At 34.3% G+C, this 21,659-nt stretch overlaps 2 protein-coding genes across 5 annotated transcripts in view; one reads left to right on the forward strand and one right to left on the reverse strand.

Annotated features, from left to right (window-relative positions):
• LOC132204761 (adenylate cyclase type 5) overlaps positions 1 to 17,726 on the forward strand; it is a 102,994-nt gene extending 85,268 nt beyond the window's left edge. For all 4 annotated transcript variants that reach the window (XM_059633508.1, XM_059633506.1, XM_059633512.1 and 1 more), the window contains exons 12-25: positions 9,420 to 9,567; positions 10,721 to 10,821; positions 10,875 to 11,016; positions 12,283 to 12,380; positions 12,477 to 12,570; positions 12,952 to 13,080; positions 13,138 to 13,287; positions 13,705 to 13,841; positions 14,224 to 14,369; positions 14,921 to 15,024; positions 16,247 to 16,466; positions 16,531 to 16,662; positions 17,064 to 17,188; positions 17,248 to 17,726. In XM_059633508.1, coding sequence (XP_059489491.1) covers positions 9,420 to 9,567; positions 10,721 to 10,821; positions 10,875 to 11,016; positions 12,283 to 12,380; positions 12,477 to 12,570; positions 12,952 to 13,080; positions 13,138 to 13,287; positions 13,705 to 13,841; positions 14,224 to 14,369; positions 14,921 to 15,024; positions 16,247 to 16,466; positions 16,531 to 16,662; positions 17,064 to 17,188; positions 17,248 to 17,367 — 1,846 coding nt within the window. In that variant the 3' untranslated portion in view covers positions 17,368 to 17,726. The remainder of the gene's footprint in view (positions 1 to 9,419; positions 9,568 to 10,720; positions 10,822 to 10,874; positions 11,017 to 12,282; positions 12,381 to 12,476; positions 12,571 to 12,951; positions 13,081 to 13,137; positions 13,288 to 13,704; positions 13,842 to 14,223; positions 14,370 to 14,920; positions 15,025 to 16,246; positions 16,467 to 16,530; positions 16,663 to 17,063; positions 17,189 to 17,247) is intronic.
• Positions 17,727 to 17,936: 210 nt separating this feature from the next.
• Positions 17,937 to 21,534, reverse strand: LOC132204767 (lipid storage droplets surface-binding protein 1). The gene is made up of 8 exons (XM_059633522.1): positions 21,404 to 21,534; positions 20,772 to 21,247; positions 20,374 to 20,556; positions 20,051 to 20,318; positions 19,176 to 19,366; positions 18,454 to 18,678; positions 18,214 to 18,324; positions 17,937 to 18,148 (listed from the first exon to the last, which is right to left on the reverse strand). The coding sequence occupies exons 2-8, from the start codon at positions 21,075 to 21,077 to the stop codon at positions 18,080 to 18,082; spliced, it is 1,353 nt and encodes a 450-aa protein (XP_059489505.1). The 5' UTR covers positions 21,078 to 21,247; positions 21,404 to 21,534; the 3' UTR covers positions 17,937 to 18,079.
• Between the last annotated feature and the right edge of the window lie 125 nt (positions 21,535 to 21,659).

The following is a 21,659-nucleotide window of genomic DNA, read 5'->3' on the forward strand; positions in this document are numbered from 1 at the left end:
GGAGTATTTGATGCATGCACAATCCCTTAATGCCAGTTATCGGCTTAAATGTATTACTAAATCTAACTTGTGTTTTTCTTCAGCTTTCCAATTCTCATCAAGTGCGGTCTTCAGAGAATGCTTTATGTATATGTATTCCAAAAATTCAAAATATATATAGTGTTAGTACCGGTACTTTTAAAATAAATCAGGAGCAGGTTCTACACAAATATCTAGACCTGCAGCAAGGGCGGCTGTGACAAAAGTCGAGAATTTTGAAAAATCGTTCAACATTGATATTTAGCTACATTTTCATGGATCATTTAACGACAAATGATCTAGACGAGGCAGCAGTCCGCTATTATTCAAATCGATTAATCAACGACAATGCTCATTAGTCGTAACGTAAACGTAAATGAATCAACAAGCTCTTTATCCGGTAAAATCGCTTTAAACGTGTTTCTCTGGATAATATACCCATGCGACTGAGTAAACGTCAAAATGCTTGAGCAATCATTCAGTGTTTATTGAAATTCGTGGCAACTTTCACGAAAAAGTAAACTTGAACCTATTTTCTGGACTATGGCATTTTATGGTAAAATTTACCGACCACACGCAATTGACGTAAATTTTAACGGTAAAAGGCTTCCAAAAATATGAGAAACCTAGATTTTTAAAAAAATCAACAACTTATTACTCAGTTCCAGGAGTATTTGATGCGTGCACAATCCCTTAATGCCAGTTATCGGCTTAAATGTATAGCTAAATCATACTTGTGTTTTTCTTCAGCTTTCCAATTCTCATCAAGAGCGGTCTTCAGAGAATGCTTTATGTATATGTATTCCAAAAATTCAAAATATATATAGTGTTAGTACCGGTACTTTTAAAATAAATAAGGAGCAGGTTCTACACAAATATCTAGACCTGCAGCAACTGGCGGCTGTGACAAAAGTCGAGAATTTTGAAAAATCGCTCAACATTGATATTTAGCTACATTTTCATGGATCATTTAACGACAAATGATCTAGACGAGGCAGCAGTCCGCTATTATTCAAATCGATTAATCAACGACAATGCTCATTAGTCGTTACGTAAACGTAAATGAATCAACAAGCTCTTTATCCGGTAAAATCGCTTTAAACGTGTTTCTCTGGATAATATACCCATGCGACTGAGTAAACGTCAAAATGCTTGAGCAATCATTCAGTGTTTATTGAAATTCGTGGCAACTTTCACGAAAAAGTAAACTTGAACCTATTTTCTGGACTATGGCATTTTATGGTAAAATTTACCGACCACACGCAAATTACGTAAATTTTAACGGTAAAAGGGTTCCAAAAATATGAGAAACCTAGATTTTTAAAAAAATCAACAACCTATTACTTAGTTCCAGGAGTATTTGATGCATGCACAATCCCTTAATGCCAGTAATCGGCTTAAATGTATAACTAAATCATACTTGTGTTTTTCTTCAGCTTTCCAATTCTCATCAAGAGCGGTCTTCAGAGAATGCTTTATGTATATGTATTCCAAAAATTCAAAATATATATAGTGTTAGTACCGGTACTTTTAAAATAAATCAGGAGCAGGTTCTACACAAATATCTAGACCTGCAGCAAGGGCGGCTGTGACAAAAGTCGAGAATTTTGAAAAATCGTTCAACATTGATATTTAGCTACATTTTCATGGATCATTTAACGACAAATGATCTAGACGAGGCAGCAGTCCGCTATTATTCAAATCGATTAATCAACGACAATGCTCATTAGTCGTAACGTAAACGTAAATGAATCAACAAGCTCTTTATCCGGTAAAATCGCTTTAAACGTGTTTCTCTGGATAATATACCCATGCGACTGAGTAAACGTCAAAATGCTTGAGCAATCATTCAGTGTTTATTGAAATTCGTGGCAACTTTCACGAAAAATGAAACTTGAACCTATTTTCTGGACTATGGCATTTTATGGTAAAATTTACCGACCACACGCAATTGACGTAAATTTTAACGGTAAAAGGCTTCCAAAAATATGAGAAACCTAGATTTTTAAAAAAATCAACAACTTATTACTTAGTTCCAGGAGTATTTGATGCATGCACAATCCCTTAATGCCAGTTATCGGCTTAAATGTATTACTAAATCTTACTTGTGTTTTTCTTCAGCTTTCCAATTCTCATCTAGAGCGGTCTTCAGAGAATGCTTTATGTATATGTATTCCAAAAATTCAAAATATATATAGTGTTAGTACCGGTACTTTTAAAATAAATCAGGAGCAGGTTCTACACAAATATCTAGACCTGCAGCAAGGGCGGCTGTGACAAAAGTCGAGAATTTTGAAAAATCGTTCAACATTGATATTTAGCTACATTTTCATGGATCATTTAACGACAAATGATCTAGACGAGGCAGCAGTCCGCTATTATTCAAATCGATTAATCAACGACAATGCTCATTAGTCGTAACGTAAACGTAAATGAATCAACAAGCTCTTTATCCGGTAAAATCGCTTTAAACGTGTTTCTCTGGATAATATACCCATGCGACTGAGTAAACGTCAAAATGCTTGAGCAATCATTCAGTGTTTATTGAAATTCGTGGCAACTTTCACGAAAAATGAAACTTGAACCTATTTTCTGGACTATGGCATTTTATGGTAAAATTTACCGACCACACGCAATTGACGTAAATTTTAACGGTAAAAGGCTTCCAAAAATATGAGAAACCTAGATTTTTAAAAAAATCAACAACTTATTACTTAGTTCCAGGAGTATTTGATGCATGCACAATCCCTTAATGCCAGTTATCGGCTTAAATGTATAACTAAATCATACTTGTGTTTTTCTTCAGCTTTCCAATTCTCATCAAGAGCGGTCTTCAGAGAATGCTTTATGTATATGTATTCCAAAAATTCAAAATATATATAGTGTTAGTACCGGTACTTTTAAAATAAATCAGGAGCAGGTTCTACACAAATATCTAGACCTGCAGCAAGGGCGGCTGTGACAAAAGTCGAGAATTTTGAAAAATCGTTCAACATTGATATTTAGCTACATTTTCATGGATCATTTAACGACAAATGATCTAGACGAGGCAGCAGTCCGCTATTATTCAAATCGATTAATCAACGACAATGCTCATTAGTCGTAACGTAAACGTAAATGAATCAACAAGCTCTTTATCCGGTAAAATCGCTTTAAACGTGTTTCTCTGGATAATATACCCATGCGACTGAGTAAACGTCAAAATGCTTGAGCAATCATTCAGTGTTTATTGAAATTCGTGGCAACTTTCACGAAAAAGTAAACTTGAACCTATTTTCTGGACTATGGCATTTTATGGTAAAATTTACCGACCACACGCAATTGACGTAAATTTTAACGGTAAAAGGCTTCCAAAAATATGAGAAACCTAGATTTTTAAAAAAATCAACAACTTATTACTCAGTTCCAGGAGTATTTGATGCGTGCACAATCCCTTAATGCCAGTTATCGGCTTAAATGTATAGCTAAATCATACTTGTGTTTTTCTTCAGCTTTCCAATTCTCATCAAGAGCGGTCTTCAGAGAATGCTTTATGTATATGTATTCCAAAAATTCAAAATATATATAGTGTTAGTACCGGTACTTTTAAAATAAATAAGGAGCAGGTTCTACACAAATATCTAGACCTGCAGCAACTGGCGGCTGTGACAAAAGTCGAGAATTTTGAAAAATCGCTCAACATTGATATTTAGCTACATTTTCATGGATCATTTAACGACAAATGATCTAGACGAGGCAGCAGTCCGCTATTATTCAAATCGATTAATCAACGACAATGCTCATTAGTCGTTACGTAAACGTAAATGAATCAACAAGCTCTTTATCCGGTAAAATCGCTTTAAACGTGTTTCTCTGGATAATATACCCATGCGACTGAGTAAACGTCAAAATGCTTGAGCAATCATTCAGTGTTTATTGAAATTCGTGGCAACTTTCACGAAAAAGTAAACTTGAACCTATTTTCTGGACTATGGCATTTTATGGTAAAATTTACCGACCACACGCAAATTACGTAAATTTTAACGGTAAAAGGGTTCCAAAAATATGAGAAACCTAGATTTTTAAAAAAATCAACAACCTATTACTTAGTTCCAGGAGTATTTGATGCATGCACAATCCCTTAATGCCAGTAATCGGCTTAAATGTATAACTAAATCATACTTGTGTTTTTCTTCAGCTTTCCAATTCTCATCAAGAGCGGTCTTCAGAGAATGCTTTATGTATATGTATTCCAAAAATTCAAAATATATATAGTGTTAGTACCGGTACTTTTAAAATAAATCAGGAGCAGGTTCTACACAAATATCTAGACCTGCAGCAAGGGCGGCTGTGACAAAAGTCGAGAATTTTGAAAAATCGTTCAACATTGATATTTAGCTACATTTTCATGGATCATTTAACGACAAATGATCTAGACGAGGCAGCAGTCCGCTATTATTCAAATCGATTAATCAACGACAATGCTCATTAGTCGTAACGTAAACGTAAATGAATCAACAAGCTCTTTATCCGGTAAAATCGCTTTAAACGTGTTTCTCTGGATAATATACCCATGCGACTGAGTAAACGTCAAAATGCTTGAGCAATCATTCAGTGTTTATTGAAATTCGTGGCAACTTTCACGAAAAATGAAACTTGAACCTATTTTCTGGACTATGGCATTTTATGGTAAAATTTACCGACCACACGCAATTGACGTAAATTTTAACGGTAAAAGGCTTCCAAAAATATGAGAAACCTAGATTTTTAAAAAAATCAACAACTTATTACTTAGTTCCAGGAGTATTTGATGCATGCACAATCCCTTAATGCCAGTTATCGGCTTAAATGTATTACTAAATCTTACTTGTGTTTTTCTTCAGCTTTCCAATTCTCATCTAGAGCGGTCTTCAGAGAATGCTTTATGTATATGTATTCCAAAAATTCAAAATATATATAGTGTTAGTACCGGTACTTTTAAAATAAATCAGGAGCAGGTTCTACACAAATATCTAGACCTGCAGCAAGGGCGGCTGTGACAAAAGTCGAGAATTTTGAAAAATCGTTCAACATTGATATTTAGCTACATTTTCATGGATCATTTAACGACAAATGATCTAGACGAGGCAGCAGTCCGCTATTATTCAAATCGATTAATCAACGACAATGCTCATTAGTCGTAACGTAAACGTAAATGAATCAACAAGCTCTTTATCCGGTAAAATCGCTTTAAACGTGTTTCTCTGGATAATATACCCATGCGACTGAGTAAACGTCAAAATGCTTGAGCAATCATTCAGTGTTTATTGAAATTCGTGGCAACTTTCACGAAAAATGAAACTTGAACCTATTTTCTGGACTATGGCATTTTATGGTAAAATTTACCGACCACACGCAATTGACGTAAATTTTAACGGTAAAAGGCTTCCAAAAATATGAGAAACCTAGATTTTTAAAAAAATCAACAACTTATTACTTAGTTCCAGGAGTATTTGATGCATGCACAATCCCTTAATGCCAGTTATCGGCTTAAATGTATAACTAAATCATACTTGTGTTTTTCTTCAGCTTTCCAATTCTCATCAAGAGCGGTCTTCAGAGAATGCTTTATGTATATGTATTCCAAAAATTCAAAATATATATAGTGTTAGTACCGGTACTTTTAAAATAAATCAGGAGCAGGTTCTACACAAATATCTAGACCTGCAGCAAGGGCGGCTGTGACAAAAGTCGAGAATTTTGAAAAATCGTTCAACATTGATATTTAGCTACATTTTCATGGATCATTTAACGACAAATGATCTAGACGAGGCAGCAGTCCGCTATTATTCAAATCGATTAATCAACGACAATGCTCATTAGTCGTAACGTAAACGTAAATGAATCAACAAGCTCTTTATCCGGTAAAATCGCTTTAAACGTGTTTCTCTGGATAATATACCCATGCGACTGAGTAAACGTCAAAATGCTTGAGCAATCATTCAGTGTTTATTGAAATTCGTGGCAACTTTCACGAAAAAGTAAACTTGAACCTATTTTCTGGACTATGGCATTTTATGGTAAAATTTACCGACCACACGCAATTGACGTAAATTTTAACGGTAAAAGGCTTCCAAAAATATGAGAAACCTAGATTTTTAAAAAAATCAACAACTTATTACTTAGTTCCAGGAGTATTTGATGCATTCACAATCCCTTAATGCCAGTTATCGGCTTAAATGTATAACTAAATCTTCTTTGTTTTTCTTCAGCTTTCCAATTCTCATCAAGAGCGGTCTTCAGAGAATGCTTTATGTATATGTATTCCAAAAATTCAAAATATATATAGTGTTAGTACCGGTACTTTTAAAATAAATAAGGAGCAGGTTCTACACAAATATCTAGACCTGCAGCAACTGGCGGCTGTGACAAAAGTCGAGAATTTTGAAAAATCGTTTAACATTGATATTTAGCTACATTTTCATGGATCATTTAACGACAAATGATCTAGACGAGGCAGCAGTCCGCTATTATTCAAATCGATTAATCAACGACAATGCTCATTAGTCGTAACGTAAACGTAAATGAATCAACAAGCTCTTTATCCGGTAAAATCGCTTTAAACGTGTTTTTCTGGATAATATACCCATGCGACTGAATAAACGTAGAAATGCTTGAGTAATCATTCAGTGTTTATTGAAATTCGTGGCAACTTTCACGAAAAATGAAACTTGAACCTATTTTCTGGATTATTAACAGGCACAGACCATTTTTTAGAAAAAATGAAAATAGACCTTGGTTTAAATTAAATTACCTAATTGATCACCGACTAAAGGATTATTAACAGGCACAGACCATTTTTTAGAAAAAATGAAAATAGACCTTGGTTTAAATTAGATTACCTAATTGATCAGCGACTAAAGGATTATTAACAGGCACAGACCATTTTTTAGAAAAAATGAAAATAGACCTTGGTTTAAATTAAATTACCTAATTGATCACCGACTAAAGGATTATTAACAGGCACAGACCATTTTTTAGAAAAAATGAAAATCGACCTTGGTTTAAATTGACAATAAAGTCCTTGTTTTTGCAAATTTGAAACTTTTCAGAATATTTGTCAGCATTTGTGTCAGAATTTTTGTCAGAATGTTGGTCAGCATTTTAGTCAGAATTTTTGTCAGTATTTGTGTCAGAATTTTTGTCAGAATATTGGTCAGAATATTTTTCAGAATTTTTGTCAGCCCGTCGGTAGACCTCACCTCGACATAAAGTCCTCGATTTTGCAAATTTGAAACTTTTCAGAATATTTTTGTCAGAATATTGTTCAACATTTTTGTCAGAATATTGGTCAGCATTTGTGTCAGAATATTGGTCAGAATATTTGTCAGCCCGTCGGTAGACCTCACCTCGACATAAAGTCCTTGTTTTTGCAAATTTGAAACTTTTCAGAATATTGGTCAGAATATTTGTGTGCATTTGTGTCAGAATTTTTGTCAGAATATTGGTCATTATTTTTGTCAGAATATTGGTCAGCATTTTTGTCAGAATATTGGTCAGTGTTTGTGTCAGAATTTTTGTCAGAATATTGGTCAGAATATTTGTCAGAATTTTTTTCAGCCCGTCGGTAGACCTCACCTAGACATAGAGTCCTTGTTTTTGCAAATTTGAAATTTTTCAGAATATTGGTCAGAATATTTGTCAGCATTTGTGTCAGAATTTTTGTCAGAATGTTGGTCAGCATTTTTGTCAGAATATTGGTCAGCATTTTAGTCAGAATTTTTGTCAGTATTTGTGTCAGAATTTTTGTCAGAATATTGGTCAGCATTTTTGTCAGAATATTGGTCAGCATTTTTGTCAGAATATTGGTCATAATATTTGTCAGCCCGTCGGTAGACCTCACCTCGACATAAAGTCCTCGTTTTTGCAAATTTGAAACTTTTCAGAATATTGGTCAGAATATTTGTCAGCATTTGTGTCAGAATTTTTGTCAGAATAGTGGTCAGCATTTTTGTCAGAATATTGGTCAGCATTTTTGTCAGAATATTGGTCATAATATTTGTCAGCCCGTCGGTAGACCTCACCTCGACATAAAGTCCTCGTTTTTGCAAATTTGAAACTTTTCAGAATATTTTTGTCAGAATAATGTTCAACATTATTGTCAGAATATTGGTCAGCATTTGTGTCAGAATTTTTGTCAGAATATTGGTCAGAATATTTGTCAGCCCGTCGGTAGACCTCACCTCGACATAAAGTCCTTGTTTTTGCAAATTTGGAACTTTTCAGAATATTGGTCAGAATATTTGTCAGCATTTGTGTCAGAATTTTTGTCAGAATATTGGTCAGCATTTTTGTCAGAATATTGGTCAGCATTTTTGTCAGAATATTGGTCAGAATATTTGTCAGCATTTGTGTCAGAATTTTTGTCAGAATATTGGTCAGCATTTTTGTCAGAATATTAGTCAGCATTTGTGTCAGAATTTTTGTCAGTATTTGTGTCAGAATTTTTGTCAGAATATTGGTCAGAATATTTGTCAGAATTTTTGTCAGCCCGTCGGTAGACCTCACCTCGACATAAAGTCCTCGTTTTTGCAAATTTGAAACTTTTCAGAATATTTTTGTCAGAATATTGTTCAACATTTTTGTCAGAATATTGGTCAGCATTTGTGTCAGAATATTGGTCAGAATATTTGTCAGCCCGTCGGTAGACCTCACCTCGACATAAAGTCCTTGTTTTTGCAAATTTGAAACTTTTCAGAATTTTGGTCAGAATATTTGTCAGCATTTGTGTCAGAATTTTTGTCAGAATATTGGTCAGCATTTGTGTCAGAATTATTGTCAGAATATTGGTCAGAATATTTGTCTGAATTTGTGTCAGAATTTTTGTCAGCATTTGTGTCAGAATTTTTGTCAGAATATTGGTGCCTAATTCATCAGCGACTAAAGGATTATTAACAGGCATAGACCATTTTTTAGAATAAATGAAAATAGACCTTGGTTTAAATTAGATTACCTAATTGATCAGCGACTAAAGGATTATTAACAGGCACAGACCATTTTTTAGAAAAAATTAAAATACTCCTTGGTTTAATTAGATTACCTAATTGATCAGCGACTAAAGGATTATTTACAGGCACAGACCATTTTTTAGAAAAAATGAAAATACTCCTTGGTTTAATTAGATTACCTAATTCATCAGCGACTAAAGGATTCTAAACTGGCTTAGACCATTTTTCTTTAAACTTTAAAATTAGTCGTTGGTTACTTGCATTAGCAGTATTAGTACTTTTCAAATAAAAAATCTATTTTTCTGTATGAATAGGAGCAAAAGTTTCTCAAGCGTTGCTCTCTTCTCCGTTATGCAATTAAAATTAGACGGTAGAGCTCTTCTCGCGAATAGAATCGTGAATATTTCATTGAGATGCGCTTTTTCTGCATTACAGCCGAGTGCACGTGACAAAAGAAACTCTGCAGTACCTGGGCGACAGCTACGAAGTGGAGCCGGGAAACGGCGGCCAGCGAAACTCTTACCTCCGAACGAACAACATTGCGACGTACTTGATCGTGCCCAAGGATGAGTGCCGCATCAATGTGAGTAAACATAGATTATTTATTAATTTCCACTGAGTGAATCGATTTGACCTCTGTTGTGCGCAACTCACTGACTGACACATTCAAATTATTCAGCAGATTCAATGCAAAAGATAATTTTTCCGCACAAAAATTTGATATTTTTTATAATTAAAAATGATTAAAGTTATGCTCGGCTTTCTTTGTTTAGAAATACAATTTTAGTTGTAAAATGGGGAAAAAATTAGGCAATTAACTGTTCAGTACTGTTTTGAATAATTTTCATTCAGAAATAAAATTTCACTGGCCACCGCAGTTTATAATTTTTTATCTTCTTATAAAAAGGACAATAATTAATCTTGCTGGAAAAAAGGAAAAAGGAGCAAAAAATGACACTCTAAAAAAAAGCGACTGTTTCATCATTAGTCATGATTCCCTCGTGAGCAACTTTCTATGGGGGAAAAAGAAATGAAAAGAAACAAGAGAGTATTCAAAAAACATATTGTGGGAATCTCAATTGCAATAGTTTTTAAATTTAATAATAATTTATAAATTCCAGCATAAACAAAATTAAAATAAAATAAATAAAATGGATTTTTGACGTTATTTCATAATTTTTTAATTCTAAAACCCTCAATTTATAAGTAAATTAAAAATTAAAACCTTTAAAATTTGACAATTAGGAGGAAGGATTTTTATTTTATCAAACCTGCAAGATTAAAAAATGATTACAAATAAAAATGGATATTACGATAATTTGAAAATTTAACTTTTATTTAAACATTGCACATAAAATAAATTTTCATAATTTTCACATATTTTATGTTGCACAAAAAATGTGTTTAAATTTCTCATATGCTTATTATTAATACAATTGTTTTTCTTAAAAATTAGAAAAATTTTTATTATAATATTCGAATATTGCACCTAATTTATGCACAAATTGATTTAATTATTCTTTAAACAATAATTTTAGTGCCCATTCTTTTAAATTCATTTTTAGGAAGTTATTTAACTTATAAATAACTTCCCTCACTTAAATCATCCGTTCACCAACCTTGAATGTCAATGACACATTATTTATTCAAATCCTCTATATTATATTCAAAACAATTTAAATATTTTGTAACGTGTGCGTGTGTTTTGTATTTAATTTGAATTTGATTGCGTGCAGCCCCAGAAGCAGGCGTGCAACTCGAATAACAAGGGCGCGAACGGCGTGAGCGTTTCCAAAGAGCTGAGGGTCATGGGCCATCACCTGATGGTGGAGAACAGGTTCGATTGATTTTTTCCAACTCGTTTTATTAATTAATGAGGGCTGAATTTAGACTGGAGGAGCCGCGTGACCAGCAGGAGGAGCTCAACGACTACCTCAAACGCGCCATTGACGCGCGCAGCGTGGACAGGTTGCGTGCCGAGCACTGCAAACACTTCATGCTCAACTTCAGGCAACCCGACGTCGAGAAAAAGGTTCGTTTTTCTCACTTTGCGAATCGCGCGTGGCACCTCCAAATCCGTCGGAAATTAGGAATAACGACTTGTTTACCGAGGAAATAATAAACAAATTTGTACTAATGGCAAACACAGTGGAAAGTAATTTTCGGGGATCAAAAAAGTTTAGTGTAAAAATAAAAGTGGAAGAGATTATTGGGTAAATACAATTGGAAATTAATGTTGATTTAATTAGGGCTTAAATTTCAAATTCGGAAATATTTCAAAGGGTTTTTAGGCAACAAAAATCTTAATATGTTTGAAATAAACATGATTTCCGAATTTACGTTAAAATTGATTCCCTTATTGAGTCAGTTTTATTTTGATATAAATTTCTCTATTTCATTTTTTAATTTTTCTAAAATTTTAATTAGTGTTTTAAGGTTATAAAAATGATCCGATAAGTAGCCAAAATGCCCAGCAAAATTTTCTTCTCGAGAAAGAATCAAATACGTGAGAACAAGCATAATTGGATTATAGAATGATTTTATTATTTTTTATCGAAATTTATTTAAAAAAAAAATATACATCATTATCAAAATATTTACAGATCCACTCCGGTCCTTTGTATTGTTCTTTATTCTGAAAGATTGCTAAATTTCGAGTATATCTTGTGAAAAAACTATGTGAAAATTCCAAACTGTTGCGTCTCAATCAAAAGAAAACCTAAATACGAGTGATTCGCGCGAAAAACCTGCAAGAATTGAGTTGCCAATCAGATCCATCAGTTTCGTCCAAAAACTACAGAATTTGGTCACATTGGCGCTGCGATCGCTGATTTTGCCAAGTTTTCTGCAGCGCCGTGGGGCTTTAGTGGCAAAATCAGCGATCGCAGCGTCAATGTGACCAAATTCTGTAGTTTTTGGACGAAACTGATGGATCTGATTGGCAACTCAATTCTTGCAGGTTTTTCGCGCGAATCACTCGTATTTAGGTTTTCTTTTGATTGAGACGCAACGGTTTGGAATTTTCAAATAGTGTTTTCACAAGATATACTCAAAATTTAGCAATCTTTCAAAATAGAGAGAGCAATACACTTAACCGGAGAGGATCTTTAATTAAATTTTCCAATAAAAGATGAATTTTTGAGTTTTTGCACTTTCTCATTTTTAATTTAAACTAATCAAAATTTTAGTTTCCTCACTTCCAAATCAATCCATTTAGAATTATTTATCTAAATTTTAGTTCACTTTTAATGCAAATTGTTAAAAAAAAAACTAACTGGTATATTTTTTTTGTCTGAAGTACTCGCACGAGCAAGACAAACTGCTGGCGGCGTACTTTGTGTGTTCCTTGCTGGTGTACTTGCTTGTGATGCTGGTGGAGGCGATCGCGAGCAAAAGGTAATTTGCATGGCGATTAATCAAAACTCACGAATCTCGGTGTCATATTTTTGGGTGTGATTTTTATACACAATTTGTACATTTCTTCTATTTTAGCTTACTTGCTCTTTTGGCCTGTGCTCTATGCAGCATACCTGGACTGATTTTAATAGCATTTATCAACTTTCTGACTCTATCCTATAAGCGTGAGGTAAGAATCGGTGTTTTATTTCTGCTCTTTCACTTTTCAAAATAAAGATTTGCACGCCCATCTTATTTTAAAGGGTCTGACGAACTAAAACTCAAATCAAAGATTCTCATAGATTTTTGCGAGACTATTCAAAGCTTTTTTAGAAAATTGTTTTTGAACAAAAATTGACGGAGTTATTAACTTTTAAAGATTTAAAATCTGCAGCCATCTTTGTTTTATCGAGAAACTTTGAAAGTGAATTACTCTGTCAATTTTTTGTTCAAATACAATTTCAAAAAAGTTTTTGAAACTTCATATACAAATTTTATCAGAATCTGCACAAAAGAAATTTTGTTTTTCAAAAAGTTGATGGTCCCTTTAAACTTTTATTGAAAAATGCAGAGCTGCAGCAATGTGTGCGGCAAACTCGTGACCAAAGTTTCGACCAAAATGAACCAGAGTCGTCAGGTGGCGCAAAACGTGGCCATCTGCAGCGTCGTGTGCATTTACGTCGCAGCCGTGCTTCCACTGGTGAGTCTCGCCAACTCGAACTTGTTGAAACGTGATCGCTCTGTTCTCTTTCAAAAGTTATTCAATTCGTGGCCAAGCGAGTGCAACGTGGACCAGCAAATGTTGCGAAACTTCAGCGAAGGCAACGCGACCGCCCAACCCGAGCTGAATGGCACCGTCGGCTTCGTCTACAACGTCAGCCTTTGTGATACCGAGCAGATTCCGGAGGTCAGTTTTTCCTACAGAAATTTCACTATATTCTGAAATTTTACGGAGAGAAAAATAAAATGTTTAACAATTGCACTATAATTGGTTAAAAATTTAAAGAAAAATTCAGCAATTAAGATTACTTTCGATTTAAACCTCAAAATTTCCAAAGTCTGAAAAACCTGATTTGTATTTTTTTTTTAATTTTTGGACTTTAATTTATTTAAGAATTATAGCAACACTTTTTAATGTTTTATTTATTATTTATTCTCGAAAATTAATTAAAATATGAATTTTGATGTTTTGACGGTAAATTTTGTTAATTGAAAGTGGAAAATTCATTTTTCTGTCAACGCTGAGCATATTAAGAAACCGTTTTGCTCCGGCGCTTCGAAAAAAATTGATAGGATTATTTATTACTTTTAACTTCTGCTCCAGTGGGTTGCCGGTTGCTTTGTGCTGGCGATGGCGGCGTGTGCCGAGAATAGGGCACTCACCACCCCTGTGAAACTGTCGCTGCTCGGTCTGGGCAGCATCAGTTCCATCCTCTGTTTGATGCTTCCACCCATGTCAATGTGAGTATTTCAACGATTTCTCTTTTAGGTAAAAATTTCAATTTTGATATTTTTATAAAATGCTGATAAAGAGAGAGAAAAATTGATGGTATAAAAAAAGAAAGATTCTAACAGTTTTTCCTCGTTTTTCAATTATAGTGAGGAATTTTTTTTTTATAATTTCATTTCCATTTCATGAATAAGTTGATAGCAAAAATTAATTAACTCAAAGTACTGTAAAAATATTATTTTGCTTTTTCATTAGAAGGATAGTTGGCCTTTTTATTAATGTATTTTTTTTTACAAAAATAATTTTCATTTTGTTTTTGCCTCTTGTTCTCTTAAAATGTTAAAATCATTTAAAATATATAGTGGAATTAAAAAAATGTTCTTGATTGTGAAGGTGGAGCCTTGGTGGTGATTTGACCGGGATGCCGGTCTTGCTGACCGCCTCTTGCATTTTATTTCTGCTCCTCGCCGCACTGATTCACAGCCAGCAGGCGGAGACAACTTCGCGCCTCGACTTTTTGTGGAAGCTCCAGGCAAATGGTGAGAATTTTTCTGTCCATTTATTGAGTGAAAAGTTTTAATTTATGAGAAGCTTTTTTAAAGATATTTTAAAATAATTGAAATCATTTATAAAATAGTTGTTTTGATATTATTTTGTTTTAAATTCAATTCAAATTCAACATTTTGTTAAATGAACAAAAAAAAAATTAAAAAATAATTGGCTTTTTATGTCCTTTTGCTTTATTGAGACTCAATGATTCATTTTCGGTATTTTTAATTTATTTTTTTCTTACTAATCAATTGATAAGTGGGAAATATAAGAATGACCCACAAAAACGAATTATGCAACCTGCTCGTTGGTGGTGTCGTGCCGGTTGCATATTCTCGCTTCGCAGCAGGCGCTCGCCAAATGGTGAAATCTCTCTCTCTCTCTCTCTCTCTCTCTCTCTCTCTCTCTCTCTCTCTCTCTCTCTCTCTCTCTCTCTCTCTCTCTCTCTCTCTCTCTCTCTCTCTCTCTCTCTCTCTCTCTCTCTCTCTCTCTCTCTCTCTCTTTCAAGCAATTTAATTTATTTCGAACGCGTGTGTTGCAGAGGAAAAAGAGGAAATGGAGCACTTGCAGGCGCACAACAGAAAACTGCTTTCCAACATTCTGCCCGAGCACGTCGCGGATCACTTTCTAGGCGGCGATATTGAGGTAAGGAAATCAAAAGTATTGGCGGAAAAGGCCTCCGCCGCGAGAGGCTTCTCCTTACGAATTTATTTCGCTCTTGGGCCTCTCCCTTTTAGGAAATATATACATAGTTCCCCTTCGAATTCATTTTCTCTTATCGCGAAATGCGTGGGATCAATATGGAGTTTCTCGGAAACTTCACCTTGTTACTCGGAGAAAATGATTTCGGAAACCTTGAGAGAATTTCATTCATTACTTTTATCAGTTCTAATATTAATGATAATTTAGTGAAAGTTGCAACAATATTTAATTTAAATTTACATAAATAACTCTGAGTTATGAATAAAACATTAAATTTGACTTTTCACTGCAAAAATTATACCAGAATTACAAAATTAGGGATAATATAAAAATTTTATTGTATCAATTACCTTATTGTCAAAATCCATTTTAAAAAAAAGCATAAAATTTGCTTGGATTTGATTTCAAATAAAAATTTTCAATAATTTTGCAGTATTTAAAGATCCTCTCCGGTGATTTGTATTGCTCTTTATTCTGATAGATTGCTAAATTTCGAGGATATCTTGTGAAAACACTATTTGAAAATTCCAAACCGTTGCGTCTCAATCAAAAGAAAACCTAAATACGAGTGATTCGCGCGAAAAACGTGTGAGAATTGAGTAGCCAATCAGATCCATCAGTTTGTTCCAAAAACTACAGAATTTGGTCACATTGGCGCTGCGATCGCTGATTTTGCCACGTTTTCTGCAGCGCCGTGGGGCATCAGTGGCAAAATAAGCGATCGCAGCGCCAATGTGATCAAATTCTGTAGTTTTTGTACAAAACTGATGGATCTGATTGGCTACTCAATTCTCACACGTTTTTCGCGCGAATCACTCGTATTTAGGTTTTCTTTTGATTGAGACGCAACGGTTTGGAATTTTCAAATAGTGTTTTCACAAGATGTACTCGAAATTTAGCAATCTATCAGAATAAAGAGCAAATGACCGTAGTGGATCTTTAAGTAAAATTATTAAATTTCTACAAAATAAAATAAATTACGAACAAAAATTCGTTAAAATCAAAAAATTTAATGAATGATTTCAAGGTTTCTTACCCTTACTTTGGTGCCTTAAATAAGAATTATTTTAAAGGTCGAAACATGATAAAATAATTTAAAAGTAAATTGTTTAATAAAATATTCAAATTCCACTGCTGATTTATTTTGTTCTTGTTGAATAAATAGGAGCTGTACCACCAAGAGTGCGAGTTTGTGTGCATCATGTTCGCGTCGATTCCCAACTTCTCGGAATTTTACGTCGAGTTGGAGTCGAACAATGAGGGCGTCGAGTGTCTGCGGCTGCTCAACGAAATCATCGCCGACTTTGACGAGATTTTGGCGGAAGAGCGGTTCAGCTCGATCGAGAAAATCAAGTCGACTGGCGCCACTTACATGGCTGCGTCTGGTGCGCACCGCCGAATCTTGCCGCAAATAATAATAATAATAATGCGCGCTTTCAATTTTGGCAGGCTTGACAGAGGAGTCTTGTGATCTCATTAACTTCACGCACGTCACCGCGATGGCCGATTACGCGCTGCGCATCAGGGAACAATTAGAATATGTTAACGAACATTCCTTCAATCACTTCAAAATCAGAATAGGTGAGACGAAAAAGTGTTGATTTTTTTTTAAATTGTTAAAAAATCAAAATAATTAAGAAGTTTATAATTATTTTCTTAAATTTTATTTATTTATTATAGTTTTTTTTAGTAATGTTTACTTTTTAAAATTAATTTAATAAAAAAATGGAGTTTTTTACTATATAAAATTAATTACAAATGAAATAAGTTCACAACGAATAAAAAAAAAATTAGAAATGATAATTATTTAATTTAACTTTTCAATTATAATTATATTAAAAAAAAGCATTCTTGTAATTGATAAGGTATGAAAATTTACATTTTTTAAACTTCTAGTTATGAAATTAAATTTCACAAAAAAATGCGTATTTGTTATTTTATTGAAGTAAATTTAATTAAATCTAAAATTTTAATTTTCTTAGGCATAAGTGTGGGTCCAGTGGTAGCAGGTGTGATTGGGGTGAAAAAGCCGCAGTACGACATTTGGGGAAATGCCGTGAACGTGGCCAGCAGGATGGACTCGACAGGCCTACTAGATTCCATTCAAGTAATTTTTCATTATTAAAACTTCTCATTAATTTAAAATTTTAATTATTTTTTTTTCAGGTGACGCAGGAAGTGTACAAAATTTTGTGTGAGCGCAACTACTCGTTGACCTGCAGAGGGCCTGTCGATGTCAAGGGCAAGGGTGAAATGGTGACCTACTTGCTGACCGGAAGCAGTTAAAATTTTGTGATCTTTTTAATTGTATAAAATCTCAGAGTATTTTCAGAGTGAAAAATACGCAGGGCTCCCTATTGAAATGTCATTTGATGCAAAGCTGTGGATGTATAGATATTTTATGTATAAAAAAATAATATGTTATTGTTACACACAAAATTATACTAAATTAATTCGGTTGTTTTCCAAAATTCAAAATTTGTTTGAAAAATTTAAATCAGAGAGAACAATAATTGCTTGTAAATATAAAATATTTTAATGTCGGAATCTATATTTTGTGGAGAATGTGAAACTGAATGTTATAGCAGGCCTACGAAAGAAATATCTTAAAATCTCTCATTCCGTGGTTTTAATGAACAATAAGATGTGAAAAAATGTCCTATTGTGTTGGTATATAAAAAACTGATAAATCAATCTCCTTTTTTATTTTTCGGCAACAAGGAGGCTCGTCATGAGTCCGCAGTGAATTGTGACGCATTATTATTTGGCAACTCATTCACGAAATAATTGTTCAGGAAGTTTAGGATTCCTCAACTATCACAAGAATAGTTGGCATTCCAAATAAAATTCCAAAATGTTTCATTTTTATTATTTATTCCTTATAAAAACACGATTTTCTTTAAAGAGAGAGATGAAATGCACAAATGTTGCGGATTGAGAAAATGCTAAAAGTGACCCCCGAGATGGATTCTATTCAAAAATTTTAAATTATATTTTACTAGCGAGTGTTACCGTTTTCAGGTGAGATATGATTGTTGTGAGCCATTTTCTTGTTTGCGACCGTTTCCTGATTTATAGTAAAATTTCAAATAACTGTTAGTAAAATAAAATCTTTCGAGGCGTGACATTTACCAGGATTTGGGAGGCAATGGAGCTGATCTGATTGGTGAAACTCTGGAGCTGTTCGAAGCGACGCCTGGTTTGCACGGCCAACACGTGGGCAGCTCCGTCGAGCCGCAAACTCTGGGAAAGATTCGATTTTTAAAACAACAGAAATATTTCAAATTGGAAATAATCTTTATTTTTTAATTGGAGGATAATTCATTTCAACACAAAAAATTGATTCTTTCTTTAAAATCAAAATTGTCTCACATGCAGAACTTCGATGAGCAAATGTGAGAACTTGCTGGAGGCAGCGATGGGCAGGGCGGTGAGGAGGTTCACCACGTGCACCAGCCGACGAGCGCTCTCCCTCGCCAACAGGGTGGTTCTCTGCTCCAGGGTCTCAGGTGCAGGCTGGTTCTCAGGTTCGTCTTGACTCAGCTCGCGCCACAAATTGGCCAAATAATCGACACTGCCCTTCGGATCAGTTACAGCCTGGAAAAGAAATCAAATTTAATTGTTTAAAATTCTTTTCCAGAAATTTAATTTACTTTTAAATAAAATAATGTGAAATTATTTGTAATATTTAATTTAAAAATTACACAATTAAAATTAATTATTTAAATGAAGTTACTTTAAAATAGAAATAAATGTAATCATTTAAAAATTAATTAATTAAAATTCTATTCCTCAATATTAAGTTAAGATTGAAATATCCAAATGTAAAATTGTTATTTTTAATATTTAATTTAAAAATTGAGCTACTAAAATTAATTAAAGTTCTATTCCTCAAAATTAGGTTATTTTGTAAACAAAAAAATCTCAATTTACAATGTTTTTTGAATATTTAATTTGAAAATGAAACATAATTAATTGATTAATAAAAATTATATTCCTGAAAATTAAGTTACTTTGAAATGAAAAAATTTTAAACTATTATTTTTATATTTTTTAAAATTTCAAAAATTAAACAAATTTTTTAAAATTCTTACAATTTTGGCGACGCCTAGCAAAAGGGTCACAGCATCCATGGCGTGCTCCCTGAGCGACTTGACCTGAGCAAGGGTGCGCCTGGTCAGACGGCGCTGGAGGGTGCGCGTGAGTCTGTCGACCCGATGCACAGTTTGCAGAGCTCGATGCGGATCTCGGGAAGGATTTTTCTTGAAATCAGTCTCGTCCTCACCTGAAATGAGGTTTTAATTGAGATTCTAGAGTGTTTTCAGTGGAAATACTGATGTGAATGTGGACGAAAATTATCTCAAATTTGGGAGACATGTGAAGTGTGCGTATCGACGAAGCAAGACTACGATTTGTTGTTCAATCTCATGACTGACTTTGGCAACTCATTCTGAAGAGCGAGTTTATTTTTAGCCTATCGAAGTCGTCATGTAATTTTGCTAATTATAACGCATGAGATGATTATGATCGTTAAAGTTTTCCAATGAAATTGTTCATAAAGTTGATAAAAAATGAAAAATCCAGACCAAATTTTTTTGGAAATTTACAAGCAGCAAATAATTAAAAAAAAAATTAACTATATTCACTGAATATGAACTTTTTTGTAATAATTTGCTGAGTTAATTAAAAAACTTGGGAATTAAAAGTATTTATTCTGGATAAATTTGAGGATCAAAATCAAATCATTAAAACTTTAAATAACAGGTATGTAATTTAATTATCTTTGGATTTAAATGACAAATCTACTTATTGCAATTTAATGAGCAGCCAAATTTAATTCATTTTTGCATGTATTAATTTTGTGTTAATATCTGTACTGAATTGATTAATTAACAAAATTATTAACAATTAATCAAGAAATTAATTTAATTTCTTTCTATAATTTTAATTTTTAAATGGATAATTTTACCATCTTTGAAAATAGCCTCATCAGAGGACTCTGGTGGCAAGTAAGTGTCCATCAACTGCTCAGCCAGTTCGAGTCCGACGTCGATGGACTCGGCAGCGATGGAGCCAACCCTGGTGTTCATGGCCTGGTCGGCCCTCTGCAGGCTAAAGTCGCAGGCCGAGTGCATTCCTCGGGCGGCCACTTCCTTGACCGAGTTGGCTCTGACGAGCACCGGCCGAGCGATGGCCTCGGCTTTCTCCGACACCAAACCGCGCATGTTGGACAAAATCTGGAATTTTAATCATTACAATTTGATTTGCTGTTAAAATTAAAGAAGGACTTGCCACTTCAGGGCGTTGTTTGATGGCTGGAAAATTGTCCTCGACAAAGCCGAGTCCGAAGCAAACGGCCGTGTCGGCCAAGTGAATGGGCAACTGCAGAGGACGGGAGGAAAGGGTGAAGGTGGCCACCGAATTTAGCTTTGATTCAGCCACACCGAAACTCCATTCTGTCACTTTGGTGCTTTTCTGAAAAATGATAGGAAAGTTGTTAATTTTTAATTTTGATGATATTTTTCTGAAAACTGAAAATAATTATTCTAGAATCTGACAAATTATGAAACTAAGTCTCAATGCCACATTTAAATTTGACAAAAATTTAAAACTAAATCATAAAATTAATATTAATCTCCTCAGGCCTTCTATTTTCATCAAATTAAGCAAATTTAAATTAAAATTATCACCTTGAGGCGGTCGTAGAAAATTCCAACGGCCGAAATTGCTGAATCCAGCACCGGAATCTCATGAATTCTGCCGACAAACTGCAGCTCGACCGGCGAAGGGCCGTGGCCGTTGGTGCCGTTGGCCGCCTGCTTGTGGCCTCTGGCCACTCGTTGCTCGTTCATCGCGCGGAGGTGTTTGACGCGGCGGTGGTTCAGCTTGTTCTTGAGCATGAAATCGTACGTAATCTCGCTGCGACTTTGGTCACCGGGGTCGCGGACGGCGTGTTCGCTGCGTGATAAGCTCTCGACGACAAAGACCGGCCGCATGACACCACCTCACCCTCTCTCCGCCGACCTTTGCTCCCGGCATTCTCGAACAGACTCGAATTCCGAGCGTTTGACCTAGCCAAAGGTCGATGCATCCGAGGAAGGATGGAATGCGGAGAACGCGTTTTTCTTGTCCGACGAACACCGCCGCATTTTTTGCCACTCTGAACCTGTGAATTTAGTGTAAATATAGAACTACATACTTGCAAATAAATCACCTACAAATCAATTAAATTAAATAAACAAAATTAGAAGAAAATAATGTTGTGTGCCAGTTTGAAAAAAGGCATTTAAAATAACTTAAATTTAGAGTTTTTAATTTATACCAGTTGTGTCAATAAGCAGAGGTTCATTCCGACAACTCTTCTTCTTCGATTTCTGCAAAAATTAACTTTAAAACCGAGTTTGACATTATTTTTCATTGTGATTTTCGCTTTGTTTTGGTCGTTTTTTGTAGCTTTGAAAGGTGTGTAAGTAAAGGAGCTAGAGATCTTTTGACTTAAGAACACTTTTACCTAGTTAAAAACAGTTTTATATGAACAAGTATCAGTTTGAGATTCATATTATCACATATATTAAGAG

The sequence above is a fragment of the Neocloeon triangulifer genome, unplaced genomic scaffold, assembly GCF_031216515.1.
Source record: "Neocloeon triangulifer isolate White Clay Creek 2 clone unplaced genomic scaffold, ASM3121651v1 ptg000022l, whole genome shotgun sequence".
Classification (NCBI taxonomy): domain Eukaryota; kingdom Metazoa; phylum Arthropoda; class Insecta; order Ephemeroptera; family Baetidae; genus Neocloeon; species Neocloeon triangulifer.